This window comes from Eschscholzia californica, unplaced genomic scaffold (assembly GCF_041429995.1).
Source record: "Eschscholzia californica isolate CP2 unplaced genomic scaffold, dmEscCali1.0.p SCAF_2, whole genome shotgun sequence".
Lineage (NCBI taxonomy): Eukaryota > Viridiplantae > Streptophyta > Magnoliopsida > Ranunculales > Papaveraceae > Eschscholzia > Eschscholzia californica.
The window spans coordinates 8,191,250-8,204,649 of NW_028238309.1; the positions used below are offsets into that span (position 1 = coordinate 8,191,250).

Sequence of the window (13,400 nt, forward strand, 5' to 3'; positions counted from 1 at the left end):
GTCTAAGTTTCTATAAAAGGAGGTCCAGTCTCTTTATTATACACATCTTGAAGAAACAAATCAATCAAAGTTTAAGTATTTACAGTTATTTTAATCGTTCTTCGCTTTATTTTACTATCTCCTTTATTTTCCGCTGCGTCTACATCAAGTGGTATTCAGAACAATAATTTTTCTTATATATTATTTACAATGGTAAACCCTACTGTTCCAACTACTCCTGTAAAAAAGAAGGATTATCATCGGTTTCAAAGTTAGAAGACTCGTTTGACGAATACAAGAGAAAGAGCATCAAAATATTTGACTGCATCGATCACCAACTTAGTGAAATCAATGAGGCAATCAGAAGTTTCAACCTAAAACTCGAAGGTATGAGTCCAAAATTTTCTCCTCCTATACCCACACCGCCACCATTAACCGTCGAACGTACATCAACTCCACCATCCTCTTCTACACCACCATCCTCTTCTACACCACCATTCACCGTCCAACACACCACCACGTACCCGACTCCCATCACTACACCCACCATGCACGCATTCAACCTTTTTGGTAGTTCTAACCCTAATCTCATTGATCCCTTAATACTAACGCTTCTCGGCCACACAATCACAAACCCACCTTTCAACCTCACGGCCACCCACTTACCCACTTATTTCACCCCCTTCTCCAACCAACCATTCCAAACCACCAACCCCCTCGCCGTCGACACTTCGACACCTTATAACACGATCGTTCCACCTATGTTCACACAACCCTACTTCACCGACAAGCAACCCTCATACACTTCCTTCGTCGAAAACCGACTACCCACGACACCCACCTTTGGTCAAACCTACCATACACAACCCACCTACTATAATCGACCCATTGAAACTCCACCAAGGAACCCAACCCAGCAGTCCGAACCCAACCGACCCATTTCCACACCGGAACACCCACACCCTCGTATGTTTTACGGCATTACCCAACCCACGTACTACAACCGATTCACCGAAAACCCTCCACGCATCAAACCCGACCCCATTACCCACCAGTCCATCCGGAAGCCATTTCGTCTTACCCCCTCATCACAGTCCATCGCACCCAACAAAACCGAGAACACACACGTCTCCTTCAACCGACCCCTCGACAACCACCCTACTCAACAAACCCGAGAACCCGAACCCAACATAAATTGCATCATTATACAACAGTCGAACGCTCCCGGATCATCAACTCTAACCCCAACCGTGACTCGCCCACCGAGAATCGATCTCGAGCAATCCACTCACTCGATCGACACCGAAAACAACCATTCAGGATCCTCTTCGATTCTAGCCCCTCTTATCGTATTCGAATGGAAGTACCATCTCATGACGAGTCTATAAATATTGAAGAGTACTTAGATTACGTCTCCTGTCTAGAGATTTTTTTCGACGTCATGCAAGTACAAGGTCAAGAACAGGTACAATGGGTCACCGATTATTTATCTAAAACCGCTCTTACTTAGTGGAAACAAGAATTCGAACGTCGGCTATTGAAACTTCCTTCTCTTTCTTCTTGGTTATAACTGAAACCATTAATGTTGGTAGGTTCCTCCCTCCGGATTATGAAACCCAACTATGCGCTGAATATCTTGATTGCCCACAAGGAAGACGATCTGTCGAAGAGTATGCTTCTGAATTTCATTGCCTAAGCACAAGACTTAGCTTACCCGATTCGGAATCAATGAAGGTGGAAAAGTTCAAAGACGGTCTTCGAAACGATCTTCAAAGCCTCGTTAATCTACGATCCTTCACGTCAGTTTCTGAATGTATCAGCGTTGCACGATCCTTTGAGGCGGATTCATGAACCCTATATCGTGGCCATACAATACGGAATCAACCAGTCCGCGCAACATCGGAAGACTCTGATCACACTAAATTGACCGATGATGCCTCTAAAACCGCGGCCGATAACCCGTATAAGAAGCCTCCCCCGGTTAAGTGGTTATCGTTGTTATGAAACATGTCATTATTCCAATGCTTGTCCATCTAGAGGCAAAGCCAATATTGTGGAGAAACAATCTGAGTCAGATTCCGGCGAAGAACAGGTCGAACAGGTACTCACCAATCTTGACAAAGGTGATCAAGTTATGTTGGTTACTCGTAAAGTTCTTTTTACTCCTTATGAGAAGGAACACTCTCAACGAAAGAACTTGTTCGTTACACGGGGCACTATAACGAATAAGGTATGTACTATTGTTATTGATAACGGATGTGTAGAGAATCTTATTTCTACCAAACTTGTCGATTACTTGGGAATTCCAACAATGCCGAAACCGAACCCTTACCGAACCGCGTGGATACAACCTGGTATTACTACACGTGTTGATGGCATATGTACAATCTCGCTTTCTATTGGTTCAATCTACATGGCCAAAGTTACTTGTGATGTGACGAACATGGACTTATGCCACGTTATTTTAGGGAGACCTTGGCAATCGGATGTTAATGCGACGTACCGTGGACGTGTAAATACTTATGAATTTCTTTGTAATAAGAAGCTTATGACGTTGTTACCAATTGAAGAAGGTGCCAAGGAATTGAACGCCCTTCACAAACGGTTTGGGATGAACCTCGTGAAAGCAGGGGAGGCTAATGCAGATAAGACCGGCCGGATAAACCGCCAATGAGCCTCTTGGTCGGTCATCCACCTAGGCCACTCAGCCAAGCTATTAAGGTTTTAGAAAAAATCCAAGTTTAAGAAGATTCTTATTAAGTCTAGGTTTAGGTAGTTGCTTTGTTTAAGTATTTTCGTTATTTTAGAAAATCCAGTTTAAGTCTATCTAGAAGAGTCTAAGTTCCTATAAAAGAAGGTCCAGTCTGTCTTTATTATACACATCTTGAAGAGACAAATCAATCAAAGCTTAAGTATTTACAGTTATTCTAATCGTTCTTCCCTTTATTTTACTATCTCCTGTATTTTTCGTTACGTCTACATCAGGAAGGAGGAGGAGAAGAAGAAGAAGAAGAAGAAGAGTTGGAGGTGGTAGCTTGAGTCAGTAGTGAGAGATGAGGAAGAAGAAGATGATTTGTTTTCCTTTAAAATTTAATTTAATTTATCGGTAAAATAATTTTGAGTTAAATGATTTGGCTTTTTCTTTTCTCCACTCTAAGAGCTAGAGATGATTTGTTCTCCATCTCTAGCTCTCCTTCTTCATCTAGATCTCCTGACACTATTAGTACTCAATTTGTTTTTTTCTTTTCATTACATCTTCCGTAACATCTCTCTCTCCTGGCTCATTTTCTCTTGTTTTTTAGGGTTTAGAATGGTTGAACGACTGTTCAAGTTTATTAAAAGACTTGGGTATATCCCGTGCCCTAAGGCAGTCTTTTTTTTTTGGAATTAGACTTCATATATAGGCCGAAAAGGCAAATGAGAATACATAATGAAGTTGATAAAACTCAACAAAACTAAGTTACAAGGAAGGCTAAAGTTCCTCCATATGAGGTAAGTCACGAGCAGTTGTATCAATCAAATTTGACGAAATTTTAACTCAGTGGTTCTATAGGAGCTCTCCCCAAATATGCCACCCGACTTTCCATATTAATTATTGTTATATTCTAGACGCCTTAACTTTTCTGGTATTCTATTTATTGTTTATTTTCTTTTGTTTCTTTTTTCCTTAAATTAGTTGTTTCATTGAGAGAGAGAGAGAGAGAGATTTTAATTCTTTTTTTTAGTTCTTGCAATTTCTTTTGTTTCTTTTTGTATTAAATTATTTATTTTATTTCTAAGAAAGAGATGGTTATTTCTTTTAAATAGGTTATATTGTTTCTAAAAAAGATTATATTTTAAATTTTGGGAATGAGTTCTAGACAATATCCTTTATCAAAAAAAGATTTTATTCCAGTCAGCAGAAATCTTTATGTTTTGTTATACTTAATTTCAGGTGAAAAAATTGATCGAATTTGACTTAGATTTGATCAATTCTCATCCTATGTAATGATTTCCTATAATTATTTTGTTTTAATTAACGTCTCTTTCTCTCTCTCTTTCTCTCCCTCTCCCTCTCTCTCTCTCTCTCTCTCTCTCTCTCTCTCTCTCTCTCTCTCTCTCTCTCTCTCTCTCTCTCTCTCTCTCTCTCTCTCTCTCTCTCTCTCTCTCTCTCTCTCTCTCTCTCTCTCTCTCTCTCTCTCTCTCTCTCTCTCTCTCTCAGAGTGGTTGTGATGGGAGTTGGTGGCGGTGGAGAAGAGGAGCTAAAAGCAAATAGTTTAATTTTTTGGAGTTCGAAGACCCCCCCCCCCCTCAAGAATTTATAATAGATTATGCCAGTTATTTTTTTTTACATCTCGTGATAAATTTAACAATATATTTATTCTACTTGAAATTTAGTTTGATCTTAATCTTTCTTCTTGATGTTCACCACCATCATGCACTCTCATCACAACCACTCTGACCACAACCGACTTCCATTGGTACTAAAAAGTATTGTTGAGTTTATTACTATACAGGCATATAGTGAGTCTAAATGAAGAAAATAGGGCCTCATTTGTTGTTATTTAGGATGTTGAATGATTTTGACAATCCTGATTGAGTATAAGGAAACGGTCGAGTAGTAATCTATAATACAGTTTAATGTTCACAGATTTTGAATACAGCTTTCATTTGTTACATCGACGGAGATTTCACCTAAAATGACGAACTAATATTTCTACACCCTTACACAAGGACTAACCCTTTCCTAAAGAAAGTTCAATTAGAAGTAATCTTTGTTTCTGAATAAACATACCCACTTTCTCATCAATGTGTTATCACTTCGACTTACAAAGACTTGAGCCTAGTCTATGACATGAATTTATGGATAGTCCATAATATAAAGTAAATAAGGGGATCAACCACTGCATGGTCAAACAATCGTTGCAGATAGCGCGATCGAGTTGATTCTACCACCACGTGTTTACAGTTCACACAAAATTATAACACATTCGAGACGATTTTGCCACTAAGTGTTCAAAGTTTTAGGTAATTCTTTCTGAGAACAAATTTGTCTTGTGAAATTACATAATAATAAAATAGGGTACACAAAATACATTCATATATATATATATATATATATATATATATATATTATAAAGAACAATGGTGTTTTCTCTTCCTCAAATCTCTCCCTCAACCAATTATTCACCCACGTTTTTTCCAGATTTTTCCATCTCTCTCCTACCGACCTAAAGACACTACTCCATCCCTTAATTTTTTTTTTAAACCGAATATCTGTTATATAAAGCACAATAGTGTTTTTTGAGCAGAACCGTCGATTTATGTCTTGGATATTTGTGTCCCTCCGATCTTCATCGTTAGTTTATTAATCTAATGGCTTAAATTGATACAAAATTCAGTTATTTTAATCACCTATCCATGTGTCACTCAATTAGATAAATTAGTTAGAAACCAACTCAAAGTCCCCCATTTTCTCTTCCTCAAATCTCTCCCTCAACCAATTATTCACCCACGTTTTTTTCCAGATTTTTCCATCTCTCTTCTACCGACCTAAAGACACTACTTTATCCCTTAAATCTCTTTTTTTTTAAACCGAATAACTACCCGCCTAAACAAGATCCGTTTCTTTGCATAGTTAATGAGACAATGGGTTCTCACGTTTTGTTATTTGATTTAGTTTTCTTTCTCTTATCAATTCTTTTGTAGTCATTTTTTCTGTATGTTTCACTTTGTATCTTCTCTGACATTAAGATGTAAAACATCAACAATGACGTAGTCAAAAGGGATCTATCGCGTCCGTAGGACGCGATGGACACCTAGTATATATATATATATATATCGATAACGAAATAACATGGTAAAAACCTTAAGTGAAGGTAAAGAGAAGGATATGGACTACTTATGTTTCGAGTGACTTAAAAAGCTATTAAAGTTCATGGTAGTAAGACTATTATGACCTTTATGCGTAGCCTTAATATAACATCCAGGTTTTGGATTAAGTGAATGAAATAACAAGGTTTGATGAGGATCTATTTTGCATTTGAGTCAAATTAAAGCAGGGATTTAATTTGCAATGAGTGCAAATGCGAGGGGAATTTGGTATCCGGCTAAAATTGAGGAACCAAACATGTATTAAGCTTAGGATTAACTATTAAGCCGTGTTCTTTAGTTTCTCTGGACTTTTTCTAATGGAGGCTAGGGTTTGAACCATACCAAATTGAAAAAGAGTGTGTTTTGGGTGGAATTTCGAATGGGAAGGGATGTTTTTATCAAATTCAAGCTTCAAGAAAGTGGTCTAAGCATGGTTTTTTGTGGAATTTTGGTAAGTGAATTTCTCTTTCTCTCTCTCGACAAAATTCCTGTAATTTAGGTTTTTTTATGGATCTATGATTTCGAATTTTGTAGAAAATGTTGAAATGGGAAGGAAATTGAAAGGGATTCATCAAATGACTAGCTAATTTTAGCCTCAATTATCTAACTTAAGGTAATTTTCTAACTTGATGGTGACAATAATATGCTTAATTATGGATTTTAGGGATTTTCATGATTAGGAAGATTTGGGAATTCGGTTAGTAATAATGTTAGGATAGTCTTGTGAAGATAACCAAGGTAATTAAGTAAATACAGGTGGTCTATTGTTGATTTTTGATGAATTTATATGATTTTGGGTATAGATTGATATTGTTTAGGTTATATATTAAAGTTGCAAATACGGCGGATAGTCCAATACCTTGAGTTTACTGTTGGAATGCTAAGGACTGAGATGTTATGCTAAGTGTAGAGATTATTTGGAGTTCAATTCGATTAAGCTGAAACAAGGGACTGCACAATGCAGTTTTTTTTTCGAACAACCTGGGTCTTCGAGAACATCCTAATGGACTTTCTCAGAGCACGACTGTTGTAGATCAAGATGTCAGCTTTCTGAAAAGGTATCATTTATGTCATGTGGAGTTCGGAGGAGAAAGGTATGAGCCTTAGAATATGCAGTGTACTGTCAGTAAAACAGGTGAACTGTTGTACTGTGTTTGAGTTTAGTAAAAGTTTCAGAAGATTTTCGAGTCTTAAGCAACCTTATAGTTAATCTCTAGTGGATTCCAGAAAGGTATAGATATAGCCGATTGAACTTAGGATGAGAGAGTTATGACTATTTAAGTGCGCAAGGCGCTGGTAGGAAAAAAAATTGATGTGTTGCTGTGCGTATTTTGTTATTTTTGAAGATGATTCACTTAGATTTTGGTGTAGACGATCAATAACATAATGCTAGGGACAAAGATATCTTTGAAACGGTGTATGATTGACCCTAACATAGCTATGAAAGTTAGAGATGGATCAAACTTCAGTTTTACACGCAAAGTCTTCCAGAGTTAGTGAATTAGCTTTATATTTTAAGTTTTCATGGTTTCTTTTAACGATACTCTATGTTGTACCACCTAATGTTTCTAGTTGGTTATGGTTTTGATAGAGAGGGAACCTGAGCTTATCGTTGACGATCCTGCTACGGTTTTAGCGGAGGAAGAAGTACCGCTAGGTAGGGGTCTGAATCCTTTTCTCCACCATTTATAGATAAAGAAATGTGTAGTTTTTTTTTTAAACTTTGAATTAATATTTATAAAAGAATAGATGTACAAGAGTCGTAGACAAAAAAACAGGAAAAAATAAAAACAAGAATGGGAGTGTAACGCTATTTGTTACAGCATTATGGCCTCCCAATTAGTGACAAAGTCAATATATGACTTGTTCTTTGCCTAGATATTGTTTTTTCTCCAATGAAATAGATGAGCCAGGATGTCCTCCACTGCGAGGCTACTATTAGGATTGGACTCTTCAAAATTTTTCTCGTTCCTATCCTTCCATATTGTCCACAAAATTGCGAGTGGTCCATAGCTATTTCCTTTCTTTCCTGCTCTGAGAGACTGCCACTGAAGTAATGTTTGCGTTGTTCGTCTTTAGAGGGCACCATTGATTTCCTGACTTGGATATAAAAATATCCCACAGAAATCGGGCATTTTCACAATGTGAAAAAAGGTGATCTGCAGTCTCTTCTTCCTTTTTGCATCTAATGCATCTATTTGGAATTGACACCCCTCTTGTCTTAAGCATGTCAAAATTGTGAGTATTTTGTTTTTCAAATCTGTCCATACTAAGAAACTCACCCTGGTCAGGATAATTTGACTCCATGTGATATTCTGTGGCACTTCTTGCCTCTTGGGGGTAAGTGTAGTCTGTCGAGATAGTCTCTTCTAGCAATGCTACACCGGCAAATTGACCTTCTCTTCTTATCCAAACTCTGCAATCTTCGATCCCTTCAGTAAGTCGATAAGTAAGTGTTGTCTCCATAAAGTTTGTTGAGATAGGAATTCCTAATCATTCAGGCTTCTTAGTCTGATCTCCCATGTCCCTTGGCTCCAATTGAACATTTGATAAACATTTTCGTTCTCTCTCTGAGAGGTAAAAAATAGCTGGGAATCTGTCCTTCAAAGGGAATTTAATGCACCAAATATCCGACCAGAAACTTATCGCTTTTCCTTATCCTAGCTTCCATTTGGTAATAAAATGGAATGCAATATATCTTTGTTGTTGTCTTCCTTCCTAGACTCCACAACCATACGTCTCTTTTGGCACCTTATGTTTCGCACCTCCTTTTTTCTCTCCGAATTTTTCTTGCACAATTCTTTTCCAGAGGGTCGTTTTCTCCATTGCATATCTCCAAATCCATTTGGATAGCAGCGCATTGTTCATTTTTCTTAGATTCTTCACCACCAAGCCTCCTCCCTGGAGATCCTTACATATCAGGTCCCAAGCAACCCGGTTTATTCCTTTGGAGTCCACTTTGCTGTCCCAGAGTTTAGGTATCATGGAAATCGGTTTTTAAACATGAATACACTGTCTTCCATTTTTCATTGTGCATTTGTCTTTTTAGTGTCGACCCCTAAAGGAAATCCGTAGTAATTTCTTCTACACCTCCAACACTGAGCACGGGATGGAAAAAGTGATCTATCATACTCCTTCCGTCTCATATTAAGAGTCCCACAACACTTTGGAACTCTAACTTTTTTTCATATAGTTTGTTCTTCCATTTGTACTCTTATTTATTGTAGAAAAAAAATCTTAAATTTAACAGTCTCATTTTTCCACCTCACTAAACATCAAACTGCTTTTATTGCAAGTACTATTTCCAACAAATTATAGTTAACTCATTTTTCCACCTCACTAAACATCAAAGTGTTTTTATTGCAAGTACTAGCTAATTCCAACAAATTATAGTTGACTCAAGGTAAGGGCATTGTGGGAAGCTGGATGGGTTTTATATGATAAAAAAGGAAGTGAGACTCTTAATATGAGACATCTCCAAAAGGAAAGTGAGACTCTTAATATGAGACGAAGGGACTAGGGAGTAAATCAGAAGGTTTGTTAGATAACTCTACACCAGAGTCCGGATCCTTGCTTCGGCTACAAAGTTAACCTTCCATTGCCAAGCTTAATTTTAATTCTTTTTGCTCGTGCCTCCTATGGACATTGCCCAATTGATAACCTACACCTGGAAGGCTTTAACTTGATCAATAGATGTGTTTTCTGCAAAAAAAAAAAAAAAAAACCGAGGAAATTGATAGGACATCTTCACATCCGATGTGATTGTTCTTCTATATTATAAATACATTTCTTGTACTCAGTGCATTTAGCTTGGTTCTCGTCGAAGAACATAAAAGAATTGTTTTTCAATCAATAGGGTAAAAGTCCAGAGGAGTTCTCTACTTCAGATATGAATCCATGTAACTCTGTTGGGGCACTTGGAAGCTAAAATATAGTCCGACTTTCGAAGATTATGAAAAATGTGTGTGCAATCAATCGTCTTTTTTCTCAAAAAAAAATTATATAGCTGGTCGAAAGGAAAGGCTTGGTCTTATTCCTATTTTTTCTCTGATTTTATGTATAGTTGGGATGTCTTAATGGCTTCTTTCGGACTGATACATCCATTCATATTTGGTTCATAAGCTTCGGGTAAGTAAAAGTTGGTCTTCTATTTTGCTTTTTGTCATTTACATTGTACATATTAGTATATTACCTTTTTTTCAATCCAATTTTAATTCTTCATTTCCAAAAAAATAATTTTTTTTGCCTCAGACCTAATTTTGAAATAGGTGGAAGCCAAGTTGCTAACCTTACATTCAAAGATTTTAGTAGCCTACTAATAGTTTAAGACCATTTTCCCAAGAAGTTGATGGTTTTGAATACCGCTTAGATATAGCACCAGGGAATTAAAATATAAACTAAAACTGTCAACTGAAGAACGGGAACAATTAATTGGAAAAAAAAGTGAAGAAGGATAAATAAATAAATAAAAATAACTCAGAAAAGACCCATATATAGGGCCTGGCCGGTAGAATTTTAATCCTAATAGAAACCTAATAAATAACTAAAGAGTAAATATTTTAAGACAGCGTAGAGTTAGGAAATTAATCTTGGTTGGTATAACGATACTTCTAAATTCAATGGGTCGCGTGAATGGAATGGACCCCCATATATTACTACCAGCTAAATCACTTATTATCTATTGTCAAAATTTATCATAAATTTTCATTGGCTCAAACTTCCCCTCATATTAATTAATTAGGTAACCAATTCACAAAAAAGAAATATGGTATTTTAAGAATAGGAAATTGGGGCGAAGACCCAATAACTAAATAGTAAATATTTTAAGACAACGTAAAATGAGGAAATTAATCGTGGTTGGTATAACGATACTTCTAAATTCAATGGGTCACGTAAATGGAATGGACCCCCATATATTACTACCAGCCAAATTACGAAAATAGACATGGAACTGAAGACTAAGAAGGAGCGAGGGCTCCTTTTTCACCGAAAAAAATCCATAGGGAGTTTTGACCTAATTTCCCTTTAAGAAGTATCCATATATATATATATATATTTGGAAAATGTATAAATGATTGATGGATTGTGATATCAAGTTTGGGGCACTGTCTCTGTAGGAGTCTATATAAGAGAGACATCATCTAAGAGTCAGTTAACCATTTCATCTTGTGCGGGAGATTTTCTAAGATTCAACAAAATGGCTTTCAATTTTGAGAATATCAACCCGAGTGAACTCATCCGAGTTCTTTTGGCTATCGAGATCATACCTCGATGCCTTCAGATCGTGGAACATGGTCCTGAGTCCAAGAAATTGGTAAGTAGCTAGAGTTTCTTGATCAGTAAATGTTTTGCAAGCATTTTTGTTATTTTCCTAGTTAATCTTTCGTTTAGATTTTTTTTAAGACGTGCTTAAGAAATCCAAGTTTGGAGCATGGCTTCTCTGCGTCTTATAGAAACGTGATTCGCACATCTAAGGATAGAGGTGGATGGCGGGTCAGATCTATACCTTGGGGACTGTTAGCAATCATTTCGAATTCCGAAGGGATGCTAAAGATCCGATCTATTTCCTTCTAGGTTACACCTAAAGGATCTAAATTCTGCCACAAGATTTGAAAAATCTATTTAAATTCTTGAATCATTATTATCGAAGAGTCATAAGTTAAGATCCAGATCGTGATCCAATTCCAGATCGAGATCTGGAATGAGAGATCGGATTCTGCTGGATTTCCAAAAACCCCATCGGTTTGAAATCTACTTATGTGTAAAACAAACAAGTTCTGCGTAAAGCAACGCAATTTGGATTTTGATGATTTGGGAATCTGTAAACATCAATGGTGTTGTCATCAATTTGTTTGACTTATTTTAGCTGACTTCGTTATCTTTTTTTTTGTTTGATAATTCAATATATGTTTAGACTCTTTATCAAAAAAAAAAAAATATATGTTTAGACATTTTTGTTTCTTATTAACGGTCTATTTTAACTGGTTAGGGTGCTGTTCTTATGATACAAAAGATCCTTTTGAGTGATGAGGGTCTTCAATTCGTGTGTGCTACCTGCGGACGCTTTTTTGAATTAATGCGTGTTTTGTCATTGATGTTACCGCCACTGATACATCATCCTTCACCTCTGCTTTTAAAATATATCATTCGCTGTTTTCTGCGACTTTCCGAGAATCTAAGGTAATTCCACCACGATTTCTATTATAAGTTTTTCTATTACTTTTTGTGTTTTACGCAGTATAACCTCGACTACATAGATCTAAATGATGTTGCCTCAATGTAGGGCTCGACGTGCACTGCAAACTTCCCTTCCTGTAGAGTTACGTAATGGAACTTTCAATCAGATTCTTCGTGTAAGTATAAATTTTACATACATATTTAGTTTGCTATTGTCTTTCACAATCGGACTAATTCTATTGGATTGGTATTCGATTTTGAACACCAACTCCACTATCTGGTTATATTCTTGTCGGACAATTAGTTTTTCTCATACTTATCTTGGCTTTTGGGCTTTATGATTATGTTTCAGGACGACCCACAGACTAGTGGTTGGTTGCAGCAGCTCATCCATAACTTATATCAAGCTTCGCCGAGAGGTCTTACTGGACACGCAAAACTCTAAATCACTTAAGTTCTGCTTGCGACTCAGTTTATTTTAGCTATACATCTGTTATGAAATAAGTTTTATCTATATAATAAATATGTTAGTTCAGAGAATCAGATTTATCTTCCTTCTCTTTACCGTCGTTATGTGAGAATCTTGTTGTTAGAGGAAGTCTAGTCTCTTCCAAAACCTTATTGCTGCCCCATGAAGAGAAATGTTTGGACTTTACAGGGTTGGTTCCTTTTTTTTTACTTCATATAGGAATCAATCCACACTTGTCAGAACCCAATTTCATGTAGAAGAGATGCATTGTTAAAATTTATTCACCATTTAAAAAGGTTGCCGCTTTGGGAAAATAAATTATTTTTTGAGTATAAAATTTTGAAGGTAAATTGCGGGTTTTATCAGATTTTATTGGACAGCAAAACTTCTTCCTCATCTCTTTCCAACCCGGCCACCACCACATCTGCTACCACTGTCGTTTCTCTCTCCTCCTTTCTCTAACTCTCCTGCATTCTCTATCTCTCCTCCATCCTCTCCTCCCCCATGCTCCATCTACTCTCATCCTTTCTCTTCTCTTTATTTAATCCCAATTGAATTTTCTATATCTGGATAAATTTAACAATGCATCTCTTCTACTTGAAACTTAGTTTTATCCTAGTCTTTCTTCTTCATGTTCACTACCACCACTCTCATCACAACCACTCTGACCACAATCCGCTGCCGTTGGTACTAAAAAGTATTGTTGAGTTTATTATTATAGTGGCATATGGTGAGTCTAAATGAAGGAAATGGGAACTCATTTGTTTTTATTTAGGATGTTGAATGATTTCGACAATCCTGATTGAGTATAAGGAAGGGGTTGGGTAGTAATTTATAATACAGTTTAATGTTCAAAGATTTTGAATACAACTTTCATTTTTTACATCCATGGAGATTTCACCCAAAATGACGAAGTTATATT

General features: G+C 36.7%; 1 protein-coding gene across 4 annotated transcripts; it reads left to right on the plus strand.

Annotated features, from left to right (window-relative positions):
- The first annotated feature begins 5,871 nt into the window (after positions 1 to 5,871).
- Positions 5,872 to 12,552, plus strand: LOC147555881 (uncharacterized). 4 transcript variants are annotated; one of them, XM_086663588.1, is made up of 9 exons: positions 5,923 to 6,283; positions 6,367 to 6,445; positions 6,636 to 6,817; positions 6,879 to 7,324; positions 7,424 to 7,489; positions 10,950 to 11,146; positions 11,822 to 12,012; positions 12,116 to 12,185; positions 12,362 to 12,552. In XM_086663588.1, the coding sequence occupies exons 4-9, from the start codon at positions 7,219 to 7,221 to the stop codon at positions 12,452 to 12,454; spliced, it is 723 nt and encodes a 240-aa protein (XP_086519714.1). In that variant the 5' UTR covers positions 5,923 to 6,283; positions 6,367 to 6,445; positions 6,636 to 6,817; positions 6,879 to 7,218; the 3' UTR covers positions 12,455 to 12,552. The 4 variants fall into 4 exon arrangements, 1 of the variants encoding a protein (XP_086519714.1); XR_015235038.1 differs by lacking the exons at positions 6,636 to 6,817; positions 6,879 to 7,324; positions 10,950 to 11,146 and adding exons at positions 9,689 to 9,793; positions 9,896 to 9,960 and having other exon boundaries at positions 5,872 to 6,283; XR_015235037.1 differs by lacking the exons at positions 6,636 to 6,817; positions 6,879 to 7,324; positions 10,950 to 11,146 and adding an exon at positions 9,896 to 9,960 and having other exon boundaries at positions 5,872 to 6,283.
- The last annotated feature ends 848 nt before the right edge of the window (positions 12,553 to 13,400 follow it).